We start from the raw sequence: 26,098 nt of genomic DNA on the forward strand, positions 1-26,098 counted from the left end.
AATAAAACATAGTTGAGCATAAGGAATAATAAAAAAGAGACTGAAAAAACCTAGGAAAAAAGTTTAAAGGCTGTCTAAAAGTCCTTAAACAAAAGGGCTCAGAAAAACAGACAAGCCAATGGGAAAGGTTTTCGAAAAAAGATCAAGGGGACTTCGAAATCAGAAAAGCATACACGCATAAGGTAACTTAAACCCTTATCCAAAAAAGGGGTATTTATTTTGTTAATTTAAAACCCTTATTAAAAAGGGCACTTTCTAAAATATTTTGTTTACGGCCTTAAAAGGCCAAAAGAAATTGTCCAAACACCACCAACAAACAACATGTAAAGAGTTTAAAAAAGGGGGGACTCACAGGCCGAGCCCCCATATAGCCATAAAAAAGTTATTTCTGCAGAGGAGTAGACGGATCACCACCACCAGAGTCAGGAGGAGCGCCACCAGGATCAGGAAGAGAGGCAACCACGAGAGATGAAGAGGAAGTCGGAGGAACAACAGAAGAACTCGAAGCGGCCTTTGAACGAGGAGGGGACTCAATAATCCTCTGCCCCCGAGTCTTCAATTCTGACTCAGAAACGATTACGGGGGCAGGAAGATCCACAATAGCACCATCAATGACGACCTTGTCTGGATCTAAAGGAGAAAGATCCAAGTCAGGAGCGATAACTCCGACCTGCTCCTTGAAAATCCTCCAAGCCTCCTCGGCACCATCAGCGATAGAGTCCTCCAACTCGGCATACGCATTTCGAGAGTTCAGCAAATCCTTCTTCACAGACACAAGATCTTGAAATAAACTCTGATAACTCTCTTGTGCTGTCTTCCTCAAACTCGCCTCCATGTTGCATTGGGCCCGCAACTTACTCTCCTTCTCCCGAAGGCTATCTCTCTCCGCCCTCAGCTTGGCGACCTCCTCCTTCAACTCCCTCTCATGCTCCTGATAAGAAAGAAGCCTCCCCTCCAGCTCCTCAACCTTCGAGGTTAACCCCAAAGAGCTGAGAGGAGTCTTCTAAAAAATATCCAAAAGCTTGCCACAAACACCTTCCGCCCTAAAACTCTCCTCAGCCAGAGTGGTGAGGTGGTTTCGAACAGAAACATCATCCATACTTATATGAGGATAGATGTTCTTTCGGACGAATGCAAGAGCATCAGCCTTAACCCCACCATCAAAAGAAGAGCCAGACTCTAAAGTCTTGCGCTTCTTCTTCTCTGGTTCAGAAAGAAGTCGGGCGGAGGGGAGTGGCCGAGACAAAGTTGAAGAAATCACAATGGGCTGAGTCCCCATAGTCTGAGGAGGAGGAGGAAGAGGAGGAGGAGAGACGATCGCCCTGGTACCACCAGTCCTAGCCCGGGATCTTGCCTTAGCCTCCTGAACTCTTTGGTAAGATTCCTGAGCATTCTTCCTTGCCATGTCTACAAAAGAAACAATTAGCAAAAATTATAAGTCGGCAAACCTCAAGTCGGCAGACACAAGTCGGAAATAAGAAATATATAAAAACTACCTAGTTGCGACCGAACAAAGGTCGGCGATCCCTGGAGGAATTTCCTAGTATCCAAGTATGGGGCCCTCCCCCACACTTCTCGGAAAAACCCCACAATGGCCGCCTCTACCTCATCCAGGTCATCCAGACCGTACTTCTCACAAGGGGAGGCCTCCAACCAATAGAGGGGAAAGCGAGGGGAAGAATTCTCATCCAAGAAAAAGGGATGGTGACCCTCTATAGCTTGCACTTTGAAAAAATAATTTTTGAAATCGTGGAAGGATTCGTCAAAAAGGGTGAAAATTCTCCGACCTTGTATGGCTCGGAAAGACACCCATTGCTGCTTGTTATTTAGCCCACTAAAGGGCTTAGTCATGTGGAAAAGATAGAAGAAAATCCTCAAAGAGGTCGGAAAGTCCAAAGCGTGACTAATAAATTGGTAAATTTTCAGAAAACCCCAAGAATTGGGGTGAAGTTGGGTAGGGGCAACTCGACAGTGGTGCAAAACAGACATCTCAAAATGCGAAAAAGGAAGAAAAACACCCAAACGGGTGATCATACATTCATACATAAAGAAAAAATGAGGGGCCGCCTCTTCGGCCCTCCCAAAACAAACCCGGTCTTCTGGACCCGGGACTACCAACTCATACTTTGGCTCGTTCTCCTCAGAAGTACAAATCCTGTGGTGAGTACGAAGATGAGTAATAAACTCAGCATCGACCAAGGGTTCCTCCCCTAGGACCGTGACATCAACCCATTGAGAAAGAACATCTATGGAAGCCATTTCTTTTTTCTTACAAAGGGTGACAAAAACCTACAAAAGAAAAAGAAAAAGGAAATCAAAAACACGGTCTCTAAAGGGAGGAGATACGGAGGCAAAATCTACAAACCAACCTATCTACCTACGAGATAAAAGCATGCAAACACAAAGCATGTCATGAAAGAAGAAAAGCTAACCTTTTATCCAAAAGTGAAGGTTGGAAGAAGCAGAAGTCTCCGAACGCAAGAACGCAGCACGAACGAAGAAAGAAGAAATTTGAAAAATTGCAGAAACGAAAAAATGAAAGAGAGGGAAAGTATTTATAAACATGCTAAGGGGCATAATGGTAAAAGCGGGGCAGTCATTAATGAGAAATGCACCGTTACCAAGACCTACGCACATCCCTAACGGACACGACGCTTGATTAGACGTAACTGTCAGAACCAAAAGGACACGGAAAGTCACGTCGGTTTTAGAAAATCACGTCGGTCCTCCAATAAGTCGGCTACGACCCCGAGTAGAATACTCGAACCCAAATCTTGAAAAAATTGGGCTCGAGTAGGGGCACTGTTCATACCCTGGCCCAATAATAAAGGCACAGGATCAATCAAAGAACCTAATCCAAAGGGTTGGGGCTCACCAGTACCAATCTTCATCCTATGAAGTCGGTACTCACCACGACCTGTTCTAAAGAAGTCGGGTACGAGATTAGCTGGCGGATAAACACTCATTTAAATGAATAACTATCCCTAGAATCTCTCTAACCACTTCCACGAGCCATATCTTAACCTCCCTAAGATAATGGGACGGTTAACGCCCTAAAAATATGGCAATACTCCAACGGTGGTTATTGGCTCACCACTATAAATACACTGACACCCCTCAGGTATCTCTAAGCCCAATACTCTCTAGACCTGCTCACACCCTTGCTAACTTAGGTATCGGAGTGTCTTTGCAGGTACCACCCCCCATCTCTTGGAACACACAACTCGGAAGCGGCTCTCAGACGTAAACCAAGTCGGAGACCACACTCCTCCAGCGCTTGGGCCTCAAACAAATCCAACCACCGTCCGGTTCTAGGTAAGCCCCGGAACAAGTATATTCTTAAAAATCTCAGCCCTTAAAGTGTTTAATTTACTTGCACACATAGGCCTTTAAAAATAAAATAACAACAGAACAATTTCTTGTGCCACCAATTTATTATATTCATGACATTAATAATTTTTTTAAATAAATAAAATTGAATGGCATAACTACCCTGAACTATTTCTTCATAGATGGTCCAACCAAAAATGGCCCTGATTTTAATACGCAATAAATATGAAAACGAAAGGAGCTAAGTGAAAAATCTGTATACTTTGAGATTAAAACAAGGATTCCCCCTTCCCCACGAACAAGTTTTTACAGCTTTATTTGCTTAAAAAAAATTAATTTATTATCTATTTAAACTCTATTTAAAAATTGTTATTGCATGCTACTTAATTATTGCATATATACACAAGACTAAATTTAAAATTGACATGAGTTGATTATTTTATTAATAGAAGATTAATTAGAAAAATTAAGCTAAATATACGTTATACACACTGAAATTGGAAGTACATAAATATGGAAGAGCATTACATTACATAAGCTTAATTAATTAACTTATATTAAAGAGAATGTATATATATGTTACTACATTGAAGAAGATAATACAATTATTAGAAGGTGTAAGTCTTGGAAGATTTTGGTGAATCAGCAATTTTGAGTGTGTCTTCAATAAGCTTTCTGGCTTTTCTGCTTCGAATCTCAACCCTCATGCTCTCACTCTTCTCCATCTTATCATAATAATAAGATGATGCTTTCTTCATCATTTTCAATGACTTTATCTTTGACTTTAGATTCACCACAAGCCTTCCCAAACCCTTCATCTCTCTGATCTTTTTTTCTATCTATATATCTTCTTCTATCTACTCATCTTATTAATTCTAGCTGCTCCAAATAAATAAATAAATAAATAAATGACTCGTCATAGAAGTAGTGCATGGGAAAATTAAAGAAGAATAAATAAATAAAAAAATATAGACAAATAATTCTTAATCAGTCAACTTTAAACAATTAAAATTAATAATTATTTATTTTAAATTTTTTATAAAATAAAATTTTAATAATCACTAATTATTGATAATTTAAAAAATTAAAATTATCTTGTTAATTAAACCTCTCTGTTGATTACTTAGCAGAATTCATAAATGATAAGTGAAAATGAAACTCAAGAAAGGAGAAAAATAAAAAAGGGAAAAGAAAAAGGAGGAATTGAAACAATAAATTAAAGTAATAATTAACCTTACCTTAGTACCTTAGGTTGTTGAGGTGGTGTAATACTATTTGGTTATAAGTTGAAAAGAAGCTCCCACAATTGCACTAAAAGTGTAGAGAGAAAAGAGAGAGTAAGAGAATGAAGAAAGGAAGGAATATGAATGGAGGAAGAGAGAATTAATATGAATATGAAGAATGAGAGGAAGGTGGGTTGGTTGTCAGTATTTCAGTGAGTGTTGTATGGTAACCATTAAGACCACGCATATATATGCCAAGGACCTCATCACCCCAACACTTCAAATTCCTATACATGTTACTATGTATTTTTATCGAGAAATGGTAGATAATTATTTTTTTTTAACTAAGTTTAACTAACTCAAATTTATATATATGATTAGAAAATTTTGATGTTAAAAATAAAAAAAAATTATATATCATAATTAAAAAATTTTGATATTATTTTTTTAATAAATTTTATATAATTTAAAATTCTTCTTCTTTTCTTTTGTCTTCTTTATTATTATCTTTTAATTCTTTCTCTTCTCGTTTTATATTTTTATAATTTTTTTATTTTGTCCTCTTAACAAAAATATATATCACGAGTAAATAATTTTGGTGTTAAAATTAAAAAAATTCTTGTATCATGATTAAAATATTCAATGCTATTTTTAATAAAATCTGCAAAATTCAAAATTTTTCTAATTCTTTCTCTTTCTCTTTATCATCATTCATTATCATTGTTATTATCTTATTTTTTATTCTCATAATTTTTTTTATTTCACCATCTTAATAAAAATTAGTGTTATTATTAAAAAATTTTGGTATCAAAATTAAAAAATTTAGGTACTACTTTTTTTAATAAATTTTGCACAATTCAAGACTTCTCATCCTTCTTTTATTCATTATTGTCTTTTTATTTTTCTCTTATTTTTTCAATATTTTTCTTATTTTTTTCTTTTTGTTTCGTTCTCTGATTTTAATCTTAACAAAAATAAAAATAAGAGAAAGAAATAAAAAAATAAGAAATAAAAAAGACTGCAATAACTAAAAAGAGGTAAGAAAAAAAAGAAAAAAAATGCAACAACAACAATAATGATAAAAAAATGTATGAAAAAAAATATGTAATTTATATGTAAGTTGTGGGAGTATTTTTGTTGAATTTAGAATAATTAATTAAATTTAATTCACAAAAATACTTTTTTTAGTGACTTAAGAAATACTTTGATATATAATAAGACCAATCTTATTGTTATTAGTGTAAAATAAATAGAATTAATGTATGATGGTCAAACAAACAGACAATTAATCTGAATCAAAATAAGTACTTAGTAATTTTAGTTGACTTGAACTTTTTTTTTGTTATATCTTTAAATAAGTTATTTTTTTGTAAGAATAAGTAAAAGAAATTTAATTAATTAATATTAGTTAATTTTTTTGTTATAAAATTATTTTTTTAAATTTTTTTAGAAGAATTAGAGTTTAAATTTAAATGTAAAATTTAAAATTTAAAATTAATAAAAATTGCTTAATATTAATTAAAAAAAAAGTTAGCTCTCTAGTTTATTTTTTTTTTGTATTTTTTGTGTCTTGAATATATGTTTTGTAAATAATTCAGAAATTAGTGCTCGAAGCATTTGAATAATAAAGCACAAAAGACTAGCCTTATTCAGCCAAGCATATGTCTAGGCTAAAATAATAATATTGAAGATTATATATCTATTTTTGAACAACCGTAAAAAGAAAAATATATTTTTGAACAAAATTTATTCAACATTATTAATTAAATGCATGAAAACCATGAAATCAAACGTGGATGAATGACATAACTACTCATCAAGTCCAATAAATTCATATCTAAATGACAGTAACCAGTTACATAAAGTCAAGGGGATTTTAATTTGTTTGATAATTATGAAAAAAAATTGATAAGTTCAAAAAAATAAAAAAATTTGTTGGAATATTCAACTAATTGATATAAATGAGAGAGAAAATTTAATTCGAAAAGAGAGAACACCTTCTAATTAGTTTTCTCATGCGTACCATCAACCAATAATTGAGATGACGTTTTTTAAATAAAAGAAAAAAAATTCAAGATTATTTTTACTCTTTAGCATATATTAGTGAAGAAAAACGTATTTTTGACTAACATAAATATTAAATTTTTTTTAATAAATAAATTTTATTAATTAATATATATATTTTTTAAAAAATATAAATATAAATTATATTAATTTATATATTTTTTATATAAAATTTCTATAAATATAAATACAAATAATTGTTAATTAATTATCGATCAGAAATAATAATATTTACTATAATCATATAGCATTATTCTTATTAGTAAAATTATTATAGAAGATTTTAACTATTTAAAACAGTAATATGCCAAATGCTACCAAGAATTTCTTTTTTAAAATATATGGAGCTAGCGATTATTATATATATATATATATATATATATATATATATATATATATAGGTCGCTATATATATCGTACTACTACATAGTCCAAGTGTCACAACAAACCAAAATACCAAACTTGCTTCCAAAATAAATCTATCAATAAGATGCATTTAGAAGAACACATTTACAATGTGGCATACCGTGACATAACCACCTTACATAACATGCATAAATATCATCACATATTCACATATATATGGATTTCTTATATGGGAATAATTTTTTTTTCTTCCTATTCACATTTATGCAACGTGACACATTTCAGTATATTCTCGTCAAGCATGTTATCAATATATGAAATTATAAATACAACTTCATCGTATAAAAGTTTGGCCCTTAACACCACCAATAAGGTAAACCACTCCATTTCTTACAATTTCAAAGTTTTCAAATTCTGGTTAATATGTAGTTGATTAAATTATTAGATTGTGAAATTAATAGATTAAATTTCTGGTAAACTTGCTCATTTCTAATAATATAATATCAAAGATTGATATACACGTATTAGTAGGAGATAATGAAGATTGAAAGTTAAGTAAAACTAACTATAGCTAACTTGTAACAAATTACTAATTACTATGTATATATATATATAACTAACTCCTAACAAATAAACACAAATGACATAAGCTTTTGGCAATAATTAACTTTCTCTCTTTTTGATGAAGGTGAAATTTAACAACCTCCAACACACGTGTTCTTTTTACAAAAACTAGTAATTTTTTTTACACTAAAATATCTTCTTCTTTTTTGAAAAAAATGACGATCAAATATTTTTGGGCTCAGTGACAAGTGGATATGTAATGGACCTCGACAACTTTGTGAAAAAGAGGCCCATTATGTAAAAATGAAATGGATATCAAATTTCAAGATATCATGACCAAAAATATATGATATGATCATCGCCAAAAACAAAACTCAAGATATGACTTTATTCCAAAAACGTTTCAAGACATGATTAGGGTCCAAAAATGTAGTTCAAAATATTAGCACTTTGGAACAAAATAAACCTTTTTTTCATACAACTCAGTGAACTCACACACATATACTCTACAAAAAATTTTAATATACTCTCTATTGGAACTCGAATATGAGAATGTAGTTATTACTACCGTTGAAATCATGAGTGACAAAGACCAGAAATATAAAATGAATTCAAACTTTTACTACCAAAAAAAAAGAAAACAGAAAAATTATAATTAACATAGACAATAAGGTAATATTATGGTGTTTTGTAACTTTAATTTCACTGAACAGTGAAAGGAATTCTTTTATAATAGAAAAAATAAAAAATAATATGTGTAAAATGTAATGAATATATCTCTACAAATTTAATAAAAATGTTCGCGTGGTAAAGCGGGCCGACCCACCCCAACTTGCCCCGTCCCACCTAGGCCAGTAAACGGGGCAGGTTAGTCCGCCCTGTCAAACTAAAGTGGGTTCAAAATATTAGCCTGTCCCGTTTTATAGTGGATTATTGGCGGGCCGGCAGGCTAGCCCGCTTGATTCTTTTTTTTTTAAATAAAATTTATTAAAATTAATCAAAAAATAAGATAATTTTTTTTACTATCTTTTTCTTAACTTTTAACTTCAATAAAATTGTTCAAAATAATATTTATTAATAGAACCATCTTTATTTTAAAAAATAAATCACATAATTTGAGCATATATACGAAATTGTAAAATAAAATAAATAAAGTTAATAACTAAAAGAAGAATAAAAAATAAAAAAAGAGTTTAAAAATTATATAATTATTAATTTTGTTGTAGTAATTATTTTTTTATTTAATAAAAAAATAAAATTTTTGGCCCAACTGGTTGGTCTGTCCCCTCAAAATCCGCAAATTTTGGCGATGTAAATTTGGCGAATTTTCTTAATTTAGTGGGTTCTAAAATCTAGCCTGATCCATTTTTCTTAACGGATTCGACAGGTCAACCCGAAAGATTCGTACCATCCCAAAAATTTTTCATATGAAAATACATTTTACTAAAGAAATTCTCATACATAGATTCTAATTGCCAAGTTGAAAATTGCTTCTATGACAGTATGACTATGAGTTGTTCATGTTTATAAAAATTTTGAAAAAGAAATCCTATAATAAGTATACATAGACACCAAGATAATGCAACTGAGTATCAATTAGATAAAGCAGAGATCTGATCCGGATTCAAAAATTGTCACATGCAAACGCTAGTTTTATTCCTTAATATATATTAGGGTATCTGAAGGTCTTAATTAATTAATTAAAACAAAGAGTTTAATAATATTGCTCAACTATATCGATGTACAGAGTAGACGCACTTGAACCTTGAGAAACGAAATATCTCGTCTAGTATTTTATTTTTGTCCTAATAAGCTTGTTAGATATAAAAATGTAGCTTTGAATAATGACCACATAGATCTCATAATATATAATAATCTTGGCTGCTACAGATCCGTGTAGATATCAGAGTCAATCAATTTACTTTCAATTTGCATATTAAAACAAATAAATTTCAGAAGTTTTATTGTATCTTCAACTTAATTAATTTTTTAGTAAACATTAAAACATGTGTCGACATCATCAACTACCCTAAAAAAATAACAAAATAAAATGAAATAGTACCAATACTATCGATCTCTTGTCGAAAGAAGCAATCTCTAATAATAACTAATTCTTATTAGCGTACTATATAATATAAGTTAGTAAGTTACTGTATTAATCATACATAATTAGAATTTAAAACAAATAAGTAATTATCTTAATTAAAGGATATAATTAAATAAATTAAGTGAACAAAATTGCCCTTGCTTTGGGCCGAAACTTATTATGCTAGTAGTTAGTCAATAAAAAAAAAAGTGCCCATATATTATTGCAAGAGAAATTACTTAATACTATCTTAATATTCAAAATTGGTAGATATATATGATAAAAATTTAAAATACCAAACACTTAAATTATTTATAATACTTCTATATTAGTATACCCATGTTATTAAGGAGGGTAAAAGACAAAATCAGAAGTATAAAGCACTCACATGCCGGATAATGTAAATAATCAAAATCTTATCATATAAAATAGTTTTGGTGTGTTATTATACTAATACTTCCAATTGACAAAGTCCTTTCAATTAATTAAAGCGGAGAACCCCATGTATGAGAAGATTATATTAAGGAAAGCAATACTCAACTACTCAATAATTAAGAAATCAAAAGAGAATTTCCTTTCAAGTTTGAATATTTATTCCACGTACACAAATAATATGACATTAATTAAAGAATGGCTTAATGTCGGCATGCTCAAAATAGAGTGAAAATAAAATGTTTGGTGTTTTTAAATACTTGATTTACAATAGAGTTTAAAAATACATATTTAATTTACATTTCTTAGTAATAGTAATACCCAAATTAGTCATTAAAAAAATTTTACTGGAAAATTTTAATTTTTAACAAATTTTAATCACTAAATTAACTTTTTATATTTTATTAGACAAATCAGTTTTCTATCAGATTGTTATCTATATAAAAATTAGTTTAAAAATTTAAAAAAATAGAAATTTTTATTATTTTATTAAATAAAAATAATAATTAATTTTAAAAAATTTATATTACCCTTTTATTAATAATATTCATATTAACTTATTGAAAGACCCTTTAACTAAAATCAAATACCAAACCAACCAAAACATTTGGATAGTAAGAAAAAAAAAAAAGAAAAGAAAAATTACCCCATGTATATAATATGAGCAAAACTCATATACTTCCTCTCCATTTCCTTCACTCATAGTGTGTTTCTTTTTATATATAAAAATCTCTCTCTCTCTCTCTTTATTTCTAGCTTCCTTTATTTTCCAAAAATGAAGTTCCAAGTAATGGAGCTTCTATTTGGAAAGAACACACCAAAACAAATGATTCCAAAAGTAACACTTCTTGCAGTGTTTGCCATTCTTGTATTCACAGTCACACCATTATCCTACCCTTTATTCAGATACTCTTCTTCCTCATCATACCTAAAGAAGAATAGTGATAAAGCATCATCAGCATTTGATGATTTGAACCAATTCTCACAAAGCTTGCCTTCAACTTCAGTGAAGAAATGTGACATCTTCAGTGGTGAGTGGGTCCCAAATCCAAAGGCACCATATTACACAAACAAAACATGTTGGGCAATTCATGAACACCAGAATTGCATGAAGTATGGTAGACCTGATTCTGAGTTCATGAAATGGAGGTGGAAGCCTAATGGTTGTGACTTACCAGTATTCAACCCTTTTCAGTTCCTTGAACTTGTTAGAGGCAAATCTTTGGCTTTTGTTGGAGATTCTGTTGGAAGAAATCAAATGCAATCCATGATTTGCCTTCTTTCAAGGGTAAGTCTCTTCTCATCTTCTTCTTTCTTTCGTTATTATTTTAAAGCGATTAATTTTGATACATTGATTCATACAATTATATCTGTTCATTTAAATGACCATTTACGTAATTAATATAAAATATAATTATTTTTATTGATATAAAATTGTGAATACGTGTGTAAAATTATTTACCCCGACAATACATTAAAATTAAAATCTTATTTTAAACTGTAGTTACATTTGCAAATTTATTAAGTTATTGTATTGTAAAAATTGCATTATAAAAATTTAATATATATAATTAATTATGTATTATCTTATTAAAAATTAAATTTTTAAATTTATTATCTAAAAGTCATGAAAATACATAAATCTAAATTAGATAAAACTTTTGTTATAATACATGATTGTTGTTGCAATAACTGCATGCAGCAAAATCAATGCCGTTACTATACAATATTGCCGTTGTAGACTACAATTTAAAGTTATATATAGTGATGTTAAATAGACCAAAAAAAAAACTATTAAGATTTATTTTATTTAGTATTTATTAATAATAATTAATAAATATTAAATAAAATAAATTTTGATTTATTTTGATTAAATTTTTTTATCAAATATTTTTATTAAAGTAACGACTTACAACAATTATTTTATTTTATTTTATTTTATTTTATTTTATTTTCGTGTCAATTTTATATATGAACAATATACACTAAAAATAACCCGGTAAATTTTTTGTTCTTTGGAGTGGAAAAAACTAGAAAATTTGTTTAGTGAATTCTTTTGGGACTAATTAAACCCCAATATAGGTGTCCTTTATTGTGTCTCAAAAATATTCTTCCATGGTACATAATATGCTCTATATCTGATTACATATCCAAAATGCTTGCATCCTTATCACCTAAGCTATTATAGAGCCAAACATAGCTAACTTATAATATATAGTGTAATCTTTTCCTTTCTTTGAAAACCTTTTCATTTTTAGTCCTTGAGAGGGAATTTTAAATTACTTTTACCTTAGGGGTAGGGAAAATTTTATGAATTTCATGATTTCACCTTGGTGAAAAGATATCATCATTATTTTATTTTTTTAATATTTAATTTGCTATAAATTGGGTAGGCTCGTGAAGATTATATATCGTCATTGATATGGCCAACAAGTCTCTATCTAATCTATATGTCGTTATTAAGCACAATATTCCAATAATAATAGTAATTTTTGTCTTCATTATTATTATTTTATTTTTCTCTTTAGAAATTAGTAAATTAGTCCATGCATGCATGTGTAAGTGTCCTAGCTGCTCCTATTTGTATTTTACCTACTTTAATAATTATTTGTCCTTTAATTTCACCAAGAGAAATTAATGAGAGGTTAGTTCACCTAAGCCCATTTGAATTTCAAGGATTATAATAATAATATATAGATTAGGTGAAAAAAATAAAATTGAAAGAAGAGTAACATGCATAGCAACATGTAAGTAAGCATGCATGCCGAGGAATGCATATTATATAGGAATCTTTTCTCTGGCAACTGTGACAAACACATTGAATTCAATGAATCTTGTCCTCCACGTCCAACGCTAGCCACATGAAACAAAATCAGAACACTAATGTCTAATAATATATAAAATTAGTTCACATAATTATTAGTCATTTTTTGGAGACATACCAAAACCTAAAGTCTTAGTGGGAACTTGTGCCTCAGTCAGTAATAGTTCTCATACATTCCAATTCCATCCACAAAGGTGACTAATAATTATTGTTCATTATAATTGGCAGCAGAAAATGTTAGTCTTGCATTAAAATTGAAAGTTTGGTGGCCACCATATATACACAAAGAAGCACAAAATAAATAAATAAATAAATAATTTTAATTTGATAGGTGAAATTTATAATTTTATCTCTTTAATTATTTATTTTATCTTTATATAGTGTCTCTACTTCCATTTACTATATTCCCTGAGCATGCCCTTTAACTACTCTAGAATGATTGGGAGCAGGTGAAAGTTTTTTTTTTTTGGGGGACTAAATAAGTTAAATTAAATATACTTAATTATAATTTGATATCAATTAAAGTATAGTAGTTCTGAAATTTCATGTGCTCTAAACTCCAAGTGTTCAATTCCACTTAGTATGTGGTATTGGAAGTTTCATTTCATTTAAAAGAATAATACTAGGGAATTATTTTTTTTTCAACTAATATCAATTAAATTTTTTTAAAATTTATTTATTTATTTTAAATTCTAGACCTTAAATTATATACCTCTATTTCTAAATCCTAAATTATAAATCTAAAATATTAAAATGAGCTGATATTAACTAATTATAAGTGTACTCCTTATACTTTTTCTCTTCTTAAAAACATAAATTCCCAATAAAAAAGAACCAATAAATCAACAATAATAATGTGATAAGGATTGGGTATTATAGGTTTAGGTATGAAATTCCCATCAAACAAAACAATAATTAAATAAAGAATAATTTAATAAGGCGTTGAGTAGAGTTTCAATAATTGATGAAGCTCTAACTACGCCCACAATTATTAGAAAAAAAAATGGTTGAGAAGTCACATTCCCAAAGGTGGAAAAAGTAAAGGGTAACACTGATCACTGTAGATTTTGTCAATTAGTCTTGTTGACACATGACTACTGCTTGTTTTGTATTAAGCCATTGTTTCTTTGTGTAATGGATGCCAAATTGAAGCTAGCCATGCAAAAATCCTTGTTAGCTTGGAAAAGTAGAGAAAGAAAATCCAAAATAGTCTTAACAACTATATCGTGTTTCATGGGAATCCAAGATGATGAAAAAACCCTGTGATATGTCATAGGGACCACTCATCAATATTCAATTCTTCTAAAAATATAAATGGATTTAGCTTTAAAATGCTTTTTAAGAATATATTTTAAAAATATAACAATATTTGTTGATAGTAAAGTTTTTTCTAACGTTTAATTGTATTTAATTTTGTCTTTAATATTTTTTATTTGTATCAAAATTATTTTTAGATATTAACTCTATTTAAAATATTAGGGACAAAGTTAAAAATATTTAGGAATAATTTTAAAATAAATAAAAAATATTAAAGATAAAATTAAATTAAATGAGTCGAACAGGTTAAGAATAAAATTAAATAAAATTAAATATTATGAATATTTAAAAAAATTATAAATATTAAGAAAAAAATATATTTTATTTTATTTTTTAATTTTTTTATATTTAATACACTAAAAATATAAAAAATTAAAATTTTTTAATTAAATAATTCTTTTATAGTACTCTTAAAATATAACATGAAGATAGATATTATCAAAGCCAATAAAATATCTTAAATCTATGGCACAAAAGTGAATGCATGCATGTAATAATGTTATTATGACTTTAGTGTTATGCATTATCTGTAGATTAATTATTTTTTCTTTTTGGATAATAATAATTGTGTGTCTTTTCCGCAAAAGTTCACATGTAAACAATATAGCTTTAGCTGGATCCTTGTTATTGACACATGCCGGGTTTCTCTTCAATAGCAACAAGCTAAGAAATCATGAAACCTAAAAGATTAAATATAAAATTAATAATAATATAATAAATCTAAAGGGAATAATGCTACTTCTAGAACAATTAGAAAAGCTTTAAGTTTAGGACTTTTTTTTTTGTCTTAAGTTTAGGACATTTAAAGTGGTACATGTATGGTACTAGCTAATAGTCCACGCACATAGGGAAATTAATGGTTTAAATTTTGGAATTTGACTATATATAATAAACGTAGTATAATAATAGGAGTGGCTAGTTGTACTTGTACGATTAATTACGTTACCAACAACATTTCTGTCAATATCTATCAACTCTTATTTATAAGATTATTTAATAAAAATATTTTTGTTGATATATTTAATAAAAATATCTTTTTTATAGCTATGTTTAATAAAAATATCTTTATAAATATATTTTTTAGATGTGTCTCTTTATATATATATTTAAAATATAATAATTAATTATTATTAATAATAAATTAACAAATAATATGTTAGTACTCTATACTTTTTTATTAATTAATTATTACATAAGATTTGTCGTCGAAAACAGGTATTCAATTCGATGATTATTTAATAGGGTCGATGAGTTTACACAAGTTACGTAAGATAATAATCAAGTCAATGAGAAATAGTATATTATTGTTGGTTAATTAAACTAAGGGACTGTGAGAAAATTTACGTAAAAAACTATAAAATTGAAGGTTCTTGTTATTTTTTTTTTTTTGAAAATAAAATTTAAAAACTTTTACTTATAAGGTACATATTAGGTAGACTCATTAAATAGAGGGATTCATTTTAGATAAGTTAATATGTTACAAATATACATTCACAGAAATTAAAGAATGAATTGAATGAAGCTTAGCTTGAATATATCAACTATTTTATTTTATTTTATTTTTAAGTATGTATGTGGTGTTTTACCTTGCTTCCATTTTAGCTTCTTGTCCTATAGTTGAGTTTTGGCTTTTCCTTTGTTAAAGATTAATGTTTTTTTCGCAGTAGTATGTTATTCATGTAAAATCCATTCTAACACTTTCTTTTTTATTTAATGCTGTTATCTTTAATTTTATTGAGCAACCTCGCATCAATGCCCCCAAACTAAAAACACAAAGGGTAAAATTGTCCTTTACAATATAAAAGAACAAATATATTACCTACATACTTTTAATGATAAAAATAAATAAAAAATTAAATATTGTTACCATCCAATTAATAATGTCAATATTTAAAATAGTATCTCTTAATTTTGAGAGTAGCAAATAAATTATCTAATAAAACTATCCCTTAACATTAGTATTCCCTTCATATATATTGTTAACAATAATATTGATTACGAACATGATATGCGTACACTAAAATCAGCCACTAAAGTTAGTCACAAGTATAAAATATATGTTAAAATATAAATACATATTGAGAATAAATTAAACTACATATGTGTTTATATATAAATAAATTGGTAACTGATTTTGGTGTGCAAATAACAATTTTGTATTGATTATGTTTCTAATTTCCACCTCAAACTAAATTGATAATTTACTCTATTTCACATTGATAATGTACCTAATATATATTTTGGGCCTTGATATGAACATGTAAATTATTTTCAGGCAGAATGGCCCATAGATGTGTCATTAACAAGAGATGACTATTTCATGAGGTGGAAATATGCAAGCTACAATTTCACCATGGCATCTTTTTGGACACCCCACTTGGTAAGATCCCATGAAGGTGCAAAAGGACCAAGCCAAACAGGCCTTTACAGCCTTTACCTTGATGAGCCTGATGAGAAATGGATCACCCAAATTCAAGACTTTGACTACATCATTCTCAATGGAGGCCATTGGTTCACAAGGTCAATGGTCTTCTATGAGAATCAAAAACTTGTTGGCTGCCATTATTGCCTCTTAGAAAATGTCCCTGACCTAACCATGTACTATGGTTATAGAAAGGCATTTAGGACTGCTTTTAGGGCAATCAATAACCTAGAGAATTTTAAGGGCATCACATATCTTAGGACATTTTCACCCTCACATTTTGAGAATGGGTTGTGGAATCAAGGTGGGAATTGTGTTAGGACTAAGCCATTTAGGAGCAATGAGACACAATTAGAGGGTCTTAATTTGGAGTTTTATATGATCCAATTAGAAGAGTTTAAGGTTGCTGAAAAGGAAGCTAGAAAGAAGGGATTGAGATTAAGGTTGCTTGACACAACACAAGCAACATTGTTGAGACCAGATGGGCATCCAAGTAGGTTTGGTCATTGGCCCAATGAGAATGTTACATTGTACAATGATTGTGTTCATTGGTGCTTGCCTGGTCCCATTGACACGTGGAGTGATTTCCTTCTTGAAATGTTGAAGATGGAGGGTGTTAGATCAGCTCAAGAGAAGAAGCTTCATTTCAGAACAAATTAAATCAATATACATTATTTCATGCATGATGCAAATTATTCATCAATTTTATACATATTTGTAATTGTATTTGTATTATTTGCATCAAACTACCTTGCCCAGCCTTATATGTGCTTTGTAAATTTTTCTTTTGAACTTTCAAATCTGATTATTTAATTTATGCCTTATGGTGGGTTTTATTTTTAAAATAATAAAAAATGAAGATATATATATATATATATATATATATATATATATATTACAAAAAATGGGTAACAAATTAAATTATGAATGATAAAGTTTCAAATAAAGTAACACTTAATTCAGTTGCATCCTACAATAATGATGGGACCTTAATTATCTTGGAACAAACATTTTCGGAATTCAGAGCACCATGATTTCTAAAGATCACGTAAAGAGATGGTAGAAATTTCGTTACATTATTTGATGTATTCGATGTATTTGATTAAATTGTTAAAATTTAATTTTATATAGAACTTCGTTAGCTTTGTAATCATTAGCTTAAAAATGTATAACAAAAACCCTTATCTAGCGCTACTATATGCGTTCGGAAATTTCTCTAATGAAAAGTAAATGTGGGGATTTTAGGAGAATATAAATTGGAAAAGTATAGGGTACCAATATATTATCTGCCAACTTCTGCCAACTCTTATTTATATTTGTGTTTTATGGAAGTGTATTCGTAGATGTATCTAGTAATTAATATATTTTAAATACATATATAAAGAGACACATCCAGAAAATATATCTATAAAGACACTTCTATTAAACACAGTTATAAAAAAGACATTTTTATTAGACACATCTACGAACACACTTCTATAAAACACAAATATAAATAAGAGTTGGCAGAAGTTGGCAGATACGTTGTTAGTAACGTAGCAGAACCGATATAAATTTTACATCATGTTTTTATTTTCTAAAACTTTTTATTATTAAAAAGACCTCTATTCTTCATTAAAATAAAAAAAAAACTATTTACCATAATATAAGCTATCCGTTCGATCAAGAGATCTATATATGAACCAATATATATTATATATGTTAGAGATATAATTATTCACATGTTTTTTTTGTCAGTTTAAATTTATAGAAAAAATAATATAATGACATAGTATCAACTTCTATAACTAAAAAGTCTATAATTTGATTCTTATTATTCTCAAAAAAAAAACTAGCATAATACAAATAAAAAAATATATAAAAATTTAAGTAAATCTAATATAAAATTTTTATTTATATAAAGAACCATAATAAAAATATAATAATTTATATATATCTCTTTTTATCAATTTAAATTTTTTAAAAAATTAATGTTGACAGTATATAATTTACTTCAAAGCAATATATAACGTGGAATAATGTGAAGTTTCTTTCTTTTAAAAAAAATCACCCGTTAACAATAAAAGGCTACTAGTGATGGATCTGTGTATTTAGTTTATTTTTTCCCAAAAACTAAAGCTCTTACTTCACTATAGCAACTAAAAGTTATAACTAAAGGAAATCAATTATTTATATAAATTAGAGATTTACATTTTATTAATTAAAATAATGCATTTTATGTAAAATCCAATTATTAAAAAACACAGACCATACATCCATCTGGATGTGGAGGGGAACAAACTTTTCTTGCTTGGTCTTATCTGATTATGATATTAATTAATAATCCACTATTATTGGTGGATGCTAATATATACAACCAAAACAAAAAATTTGGTGGCTAACAAGTAACATGCCATCTTGATAAGTGATAACAATAGAAAATGATCCCTTAACAAACAAGCTAATTAAGCTGCATTTTAATCACTGTTTTTTTATGTCAATGTCACATTGAAATCCCTTAATAATGCTAGTGAACATTCCTTATCTCTAGGTCATAGAGTTCGAAAAAATAAAATAAAATATCAAAGTTAAATAATCCAGTAAGAAAAAATATTGAAAAACAATGTTAATTATAAACAATGTGAACAATGAATTAAAAAAAAATAGAATATCGATCATTATTGCATTATTATGAATTTATCATCACTTCTGGCTCATAATTCGTTGTGGGGATCAATGATTATAGGAATGAATTCTCTCTATACTATTATTATCAGTGTCAAGTAGAATAATCCATCATGACATTTCGGTAGTGCTGTTTACAGAAAGAGATAGATCATCATAATAATTTGATGGAAATACTAGTATTCTGAAAGCGCCCTTCCAACCATAAGAGAGATATTGCTATAACAACTATAATAATTAACGAATGCCATACCACAAAACAAAATAAAATCAGTGACAGATTAATTTGTGTCACTTTATAGATAATTTTTCTTTCTTAATTAATATAATTCACATTTTCAGATTTTAATATATTTATATATAATATTTATTAAACATTTATCATTATAAATTAATTACTAAACATAATAATATTTTAATAAATATTTTTTATTTATGTACAAATGAAAAGTATTTATATATTACAAATTGTGTAAGGCATTTTGATAAATATATAAAGTTATCAAATAATATTGCCTTTAGAATTTAAAATCCAATGGATGTTGTAGAGTTTTCTTTTTTGGTTGTTCTTTCAGGACCATAAATATGAATTATAAATTCATAAAATTAATAATTTCCTTGTTCTTATGCAAACATTATCAGAGAAGAGGGCCACTTTAAAGATTTTTGCAGCTTTTATGCATTGTTGGTTTTTGGACTTTGTCTTTGATTCAAACATTATTCCCTTATTACTTGTAGTTGTTGCTGCCAGCTGCTGGCATGCATTTTTTTCCATTCTTAAAAAGAAACTTCTAATAAGGACTTTTTATATGATGAAAATCACATGCAACAATAATGTATTTTATTTTATTCTATTTTATTATTTACGTATTATTTTCCTGTGTTAAGATTATTCTCAAAGTAACTAATTATATTTTGAAAAAAATAAATAAATATGTGCTATTTAAAAATATAAGTTTAATGCAACTAAAAAATTATATTTTTTCTAAGGGTGGTTTATTTAGAAAATCTCCATCATTCATGTTTTTGTTCTGATATGAATTCTGTATTTCATTTATCAAATTTAATAAAATATATTTTTATCTTTGAAATAAAATAATTTTTTATCAATATTAGTCAATTTTCTTAAAAATAACTTTTATTCTAAATTATAAATCATAAATTTTAAATTCTAAATTCTAAATTCTAATTCTAAATCTTTCAAAAAAAATGAAAAAAATATAATTTTATAATTAAAAAAATAAATTAATGACTGATTAAAAATTTATTCCCTATATACTAATTCTAAAAATATTTATTTAAAGAGGTATACATAAAAATCTTCAAAAAAAAATTTGGTCCTCAATCCTTCAATCCACAAGTTGAGCAGTTTCTAAGCCTCTCCTTTTCATAGGCATGCACCTCCGATCAAGTGCGACAAATTAATCTCCTCATCAAGATGGTGGTTGCTAATTTCATTATTTCTTATTATCAATTTTTTTATTCTGATCCATCCTTTTCTTCCAGCTTTCAAATAAAGGACGGAATAAGAGGCAGATAAAGCAACATACACTTGGAATTAAGGGATTCACTCATGCTTTTAATTTGACATATCCACTTCCATTTTATTTATCCATCATATCAAATATTTTAGTTACTATATTTAATAATTTAGTAGATCATTATATAATACTTGATCAAATTAAACGACTAATTATTCTAGGAAAAGGAACAAAGTGAATTATGCTCATTTTAGAAACATTTTTCAATATGTACACGTCTATATATGTGCTTTATTATGAGTTAGAAATATGCATAGAGTAAATTATGACTTTTATTTCATGTGAGATACATGTAATTAATTAAACTGATTAATTATATTGTATTGTGCATAATATTTTTGTTAATTGTTCATAAAACTTTTTAAAATTTAAGCTATATTATATTTGGTCGTTTTTCATTTTATAAAATTTTATATTGATTTTATAACATTGACATTATTGTTAATTAAAAAAGAAGGGAAAAAAGTGTTATGTATAATTTATTTAACTTAAGAAAAATCAGTACAACTTTTTCCTAATTTAAATGAATGAAACATTATTGTTAAGCATGTTTTATAGGATGAAAATTCAATATAATTAATTTTATGTAAAGACAGTTAATAATAGTTAGGTAATATAATTTAGTCAAATCTATTAAATTATATAACGACTTTTAACTATTAATTTTAAAGGAAATTAACTGTATTTAAGTTTCTACCGTTTTATTTATGGTATAATATATCACAAAAATGTGGATATATATAAATGAGCTTTTATTGCAAAACCTTTTATTGAAACTCCATTTAAGGCATGATGTTGAGAATTAAGTCCTTAGAAAATCTCCATGGAAAATACACTCCATCAAGAAACACTACAAAGAGTGTTATCTTGCTTCCATTGATTCTTCTTCTTCTCATCTTCTTAGTATATCCATACCAATCATTTCCCAAGATTTCTGAAGTAGGTACCAACAATTTGAATTTGAATAATAGAAGTAGTAGTGACACAAAAAGATGCAACATATTCAATGGAGATTGGGTTCCTTATAGTGAAGGGCCTTACTACAATAATGAGACATGCAATTTGATAATAGATCAACAAAATTGCATCAAATTTGGAAGACCTGACATGGAGTTCCTTAAATGGAGATGGAAACCCTATGAATGTGAGTTACCACTCTTCAATGCAACTCAATTCTTGGAGATTGTCAAAGGAAAATCCATGGCTTTTGTTGGAGACTCAGTGGGAAGAAATCAGATGAATTCATTATTGTGCCTCCTAAGTCATGTAAGTTAATTATATATCACATCAACAACACTTTATTTTCCATATGGAAATGAAGTCATAACAACTTGCATTACCCATGCATGCATATATAACATACTACAATCATAATGTATATAAAAAAAAGTCAAAGGCAGAGGTACTTTATAACAGAGGAATGAGTATATTATATTATATATATTGTGTATATATGTGGATCCTTTTTCAAATATTTCTACTTAATTATATATTACTATTGTATTAATAGACATGTTAGTGTCATTAATTTACTTTTATTTATTAAATATATAAAAATTAAATTAGATAAGATGAGAAGTGATCTATATTTTAACTAAAAGATTTTAGATTCAAACCATGAAAATAACAACTTTTTTTTAATGAATTATACACAATGAAAAATATTTTTGAAAAAAAAAGTTAGACATCAATTTTTTTTAATATTCTCATTATTTATAGTTTAGATAAGTTATTTTTAGCTTTTTTTTTCATTTACTTTTCCTTTTAATATTAATTGAAGTTCTATAACAATAAATGAGTAAGTGAACCACAATTATGCTTAATTATTGTGCTACCGTTGAGATATTTGATGAAATAATATGTGTATACTATTTTTTATTATTATTTAGATAAAAAGTGTTTTAAGAACTTTGGATAAGAGAATATATATATATATATATATATATATATATATATATATATATATATATATATATATATATATATATATATATCATTCTTCCAATACATTCAATACATAAAAGATTTGAAAAAAGTTACATTTTTTTATTAAAATTTTCTACTTGTAATATTTTTAGCATTAGCATATATTTCAAAAGTTATATACATTTTTGTTCTGCATCTTAATACAATCATATATTGTTTTAGGTGAAAATTTAGGTATAATTAATTTCGAGTGTAGTTGATAGTTAAGAGTCGTTAAATTATTTGACAGATTTGACTAAATTATCATCTAATTAACGATTCTCAACTATCAACTTTGCATGAAGTTAACTGCGCCTGAATTTTCAGCATTGTTGTACTTCATACTCGTTCTGTGATTTGTGCAACATACTATCATTCTAATAGAATTAAATTATGATTGTGACAAAATTTTTGCCCCTTTAACATTTTTTCTTTTTTGAAAAAACTTTGTGGTTGGTTTTCAGATCAATAGATAATGGAAGCTAATATATTAACATTGCTGTACCACAAACACAATTCTATATCTTATCATTACCAAATATATATATATATATATACATATATATATATAAGTTGCCAGTTTATTTCTCGATTTACTATTTTTATGAGCTTAATCTTGATGATTTACTATTGTATTGCATTTTAATTAATTTGTTAATAAGTTTCATGTTTAATTTAGAAACACCTTGGGTGAATATCAATAAAAAGATATTTATTTTATTTGGTCCTTTTTTTATCTATTGCTTTGGCTTTTTTTTATTTGTTTTGCAATATCTACTATTTTCGTTTAATTCTATGTAAAATTTATTATTTAATTATCAATTAGACTTTTAATTAGTAAAATTGTTTAGTTGTATTATATTTAGATTGGTGCTTATTGCCATGAAAGTAATATTTTTATATTTTATAATGAAGAATGATCATAAATCAATAGAAAAAGTGATATGTAGAGTGCTACTTTTGAATTAGTCAACTTAAAAAAATCTTTCATTAATCAAATCATAATACTTTATCATGAAACAAAATTATTCTACTTTCAACTATATTATCTATTAAAAAAAATCAATCATCAAATCAGTTATACGTATAAAATATATATTAAACTATAAATATAAATTAAAATATATAATAAAATAATATATGTATATATAATTATGTACCTAGAAGACTACCAAACATTATTATTTTTTACTAGAACTTGGTTAATAAAAATTTATATTCATATTTTAAAAAATTTTACATATAAAAAATATATAATTTATGCTTATATTTATTAAAATTTAAGCACATGAATCAATATAATTTATACACCTATTTTTTAAAATTTATACAAAAAATTAATAAAATTTATTTATTAAAAATAATTTAATATTTATGATAGTTAAATAGTAACTAAAAATACTAAAAATTATTGAGTCCACAAATTTTTTCATATACATGTATAATTATATAAACAAATACATCACGATTTATTTTACGTATACATATAACATTTTTGTTCTACTTTATATGAAAATCCATCTTCTAGATTACCTTTTCTTTTTAAATAATTGTGAATTCAGTTAAAAGTGACGGATAAAAAGAAGGAAAAAAAAAAAACACTCAGATATGGCTAATTATCACATGTTATTTATTCCACTCTTCTTGTAGGTAGCACAGCCTGAGGATATTTCCCAGAGATATAAAACAGATGCCATATATTTCAGAAGGTGGTTCTATGCCGATTACAATTTTACCCTTGTAACACTTTGGTCCCCATATTTAGTGAAAACAAGTGATGTTGACCCTAATGGTCATTCTTCTAACAGCCTCATGAACCTACATTTAGATAAGGCAGATGAAGCATGGGTTAGAGAGATTGAAAGCTTTGATTTTGTCATTGTCTCTGCTGGACAATGGTTCTTTAGGCCACTAATATTCTATGAAAATGACACAATTGTTGGTTGCCACAAGTGTGAACTAAAGGGCATTAAAGACCTTTCACATTACTATGGTTACAAAATGGCAATGAGAACAGCGTTAAGGTCTTTAATTAATCTCAAAGGGTATAAGGGTGTAACATTTTTGAGGACATTCTCTCCAGCACACTTTGAGAATGCTGATTGGAACAAAGGTGGAAGTTGTGAGAGGACAAAGCCTTATACCAAAGAAGAGATTAAGTTAGATGGTTATATCTTATGGACATATATGACTCAAGTTGAGGAGTTTATAGAAGCTCAAAGAGAAGCTAAGGAAAGAGGTTTGCAACTTTTGATGATGAATACAACTGAAATTATGCTTAGGAGGCCTGATGGACACCCTAACAACTATGTCTATGGACATCATTCATCAAAGGGTAAAAAAGTCATTCACAATGATTGTGTTCATTGGTGCTTGCCTGGCCCTATTGACACATGGAATGAATTTTTGCTTTATTTGTTGAAAATGGGAAGTCAATTTTCTTTCAATTCAAACTTGGAGAGATTTGTGTAGAACATTAATTTTGTTTTAGGATGCAAGAAACAATATTTTTATTGGGGCAATTAGATAAATGTATTTGTTTACAATTTATCAATAATTAACTGACTCTAGTGTGAAAAATGTAAGTCAATTTGTGGGTACATATCTAATTTGAGGGATTATCTTTTCTTTTTCTATTTCCAAATTTGGACTAGCTAGGTGTGTCCCTTAGGCCTTTGTGGTATTCACATTTTTTTTTATTGTAACAATAAACCAATTGACATTTGATCATTTATGTCCTTTTATTAGAAACTTGTTTATTTAAAAGTACCTTTCATTATAAATTTAACCAACTCAATCCGGCTTGACAAAAGTAAAGAGAATAAAACTTAGGATGTGTTCTGTTTGTGTTTTTATTTATTTATTTATTTTTAATGTTTTTTTTATTTTTATAATTGTATAATGAAAAAAGAAAATAAAAAGTAAAATGTAAATACTGAAAAATAATAAAATAATAAAAACATAAAACAAAAGCATATTTTATTTATTATTGACCTTACCTAAGTTTTAAATTTGAATGTGCTTAGACTTATTTTAGTAAAAATTTTTGAAAAGGTAGTTGTGTTTTCAAAAGTACAAGCATCTCATCTTGTATTTGGTAAATAAAAAAACTTATGTGTTTGTATCTGCACTTTTTAAAGTTAGGGTTACTTTTGAAAGCACCCAAAGATGTGTTTTTTAAAATTGATTTGTACTGATCAAAATTAAAAAGTCTAATATAACTTTATATGTTAACTAATATCCAAATTTAATTCTTATATTAATATTTATTATAGTACTTTTAAATTTTAAAAACTATTT

At 27.5% G+C, this 26,098-nt stretch overlaps 2 protein-coding genes and 1 long non-coding RNA gene across 3 annotated transcripts; 2 read left to right on the top strand and 1 right to left on the bottom strand.

Moving 5' to 3' along the window:
- Positions 1-3,739: 3,739 nt before the first annotated feature.
- On the bottom strand, positions 3,740-4,832 carry LOC112794501 (uncharacterized). Its single transcript, XR_003198887.2, has 2 exons — positions 4,569-4,832; positions 3,740-4,209 (listed from the first exon to the last, which is right to left on the bottom strand). It is a non-coding gene; the product is annotated as an uncharacterized lncRNA (long non-coding RNA).
- A 5,784-nt stretch (positions 4,833-10,616) lies between these two features.
- LOC112797992 (protein trichome birefringence-like 19) lies at positions 10,617-17,450 on the top strand. Its single transcript, XM_025841130.3, has 2 exons — positions 10,617-11,353; positions 16,482-17,450. Exons 1-2 carry the CDS (start codon positions 10,841-10,843, stop codon positions 17,286-17,288), a joined length of 1,320 nt encoding a protein of 439 aa, XP_025696915.1. The 5' UTR covers positions 10,617-10,840; the 3' UTR covers positions 17,289-17,450.
- Positions 17,451-21,586: 4,136 nt separating this feature from the next.
- LOC112797993 (protein trichome birefringence-like 19) lies at positions 21,587-25,528 on the top strand. Its single transcript, XM_025841131.3, has 2 exons — positions 21,587-22,099; positions 24,449-25,528. The coding sequence occupies exons 1-2, from the start codon at positions 21,623-21,625 to the stop codon at positions 25,268-25,270; spliced, it is 1,299 nt and encodes a 432-aa protein (XP_025696916.1). The 5' UTR covers positions 21,587-21,622; the 3' UTR covers positions 25,271-25,528.
- The last annotated feature ends 570 nt before the right edge of the window (positions 25,529-26,098 follow it).

Source organism: Arachis hypogaea, chromosome 4 (genome assembly GCF_003086295.3).
Source record: "Arachis hypogaea cultivar Tifrunner chromosome 4, arahy.Tifrunner.gnm2.J5K5, whole genome shotgun sequence".
NCBI lineage: Eukaryota > Viridiplantae > Streptophyta > Magnoliopsida > Fabales > Fabaceae > Arachis > Arachis hypogaea.

What these genes read in the sequence shown, in the direction of transcription:
- LOC112797992 (XM_025841130.3), top strand. Translation starts at nt 10,841, where the DNA reads ATGAAGTTCCAAGTAATGGAGCTTCTATTTGGAAAGAACACACCAAAA. An exon ending in TGATTTGCCTTCTTTCAAGG is followed by an intron (nt 11,354 to 16,481) that starts GTAAGTCTCTTC and finishes AATTATTTTCAG; the next exon opens with GCAGAATGGCCCATAGATGT.
- LOC112797993 (XM_025841131.3), top strand. Translation starts at nt 21,623, where the DNA reads ATGATGTTGAGAATTAAGTCCTTAGAAAATCTCCATGGAAAATACACT. An exon ending in TATTGTGCCTCCTAAGTCAT is followed by an intron (nt 22,100 to 24,448) that starts GTAAGTTAATTA and finishes CTCTTCTTGTAG; the next exon opens with GTAGCACAGCCTGAGGATAT.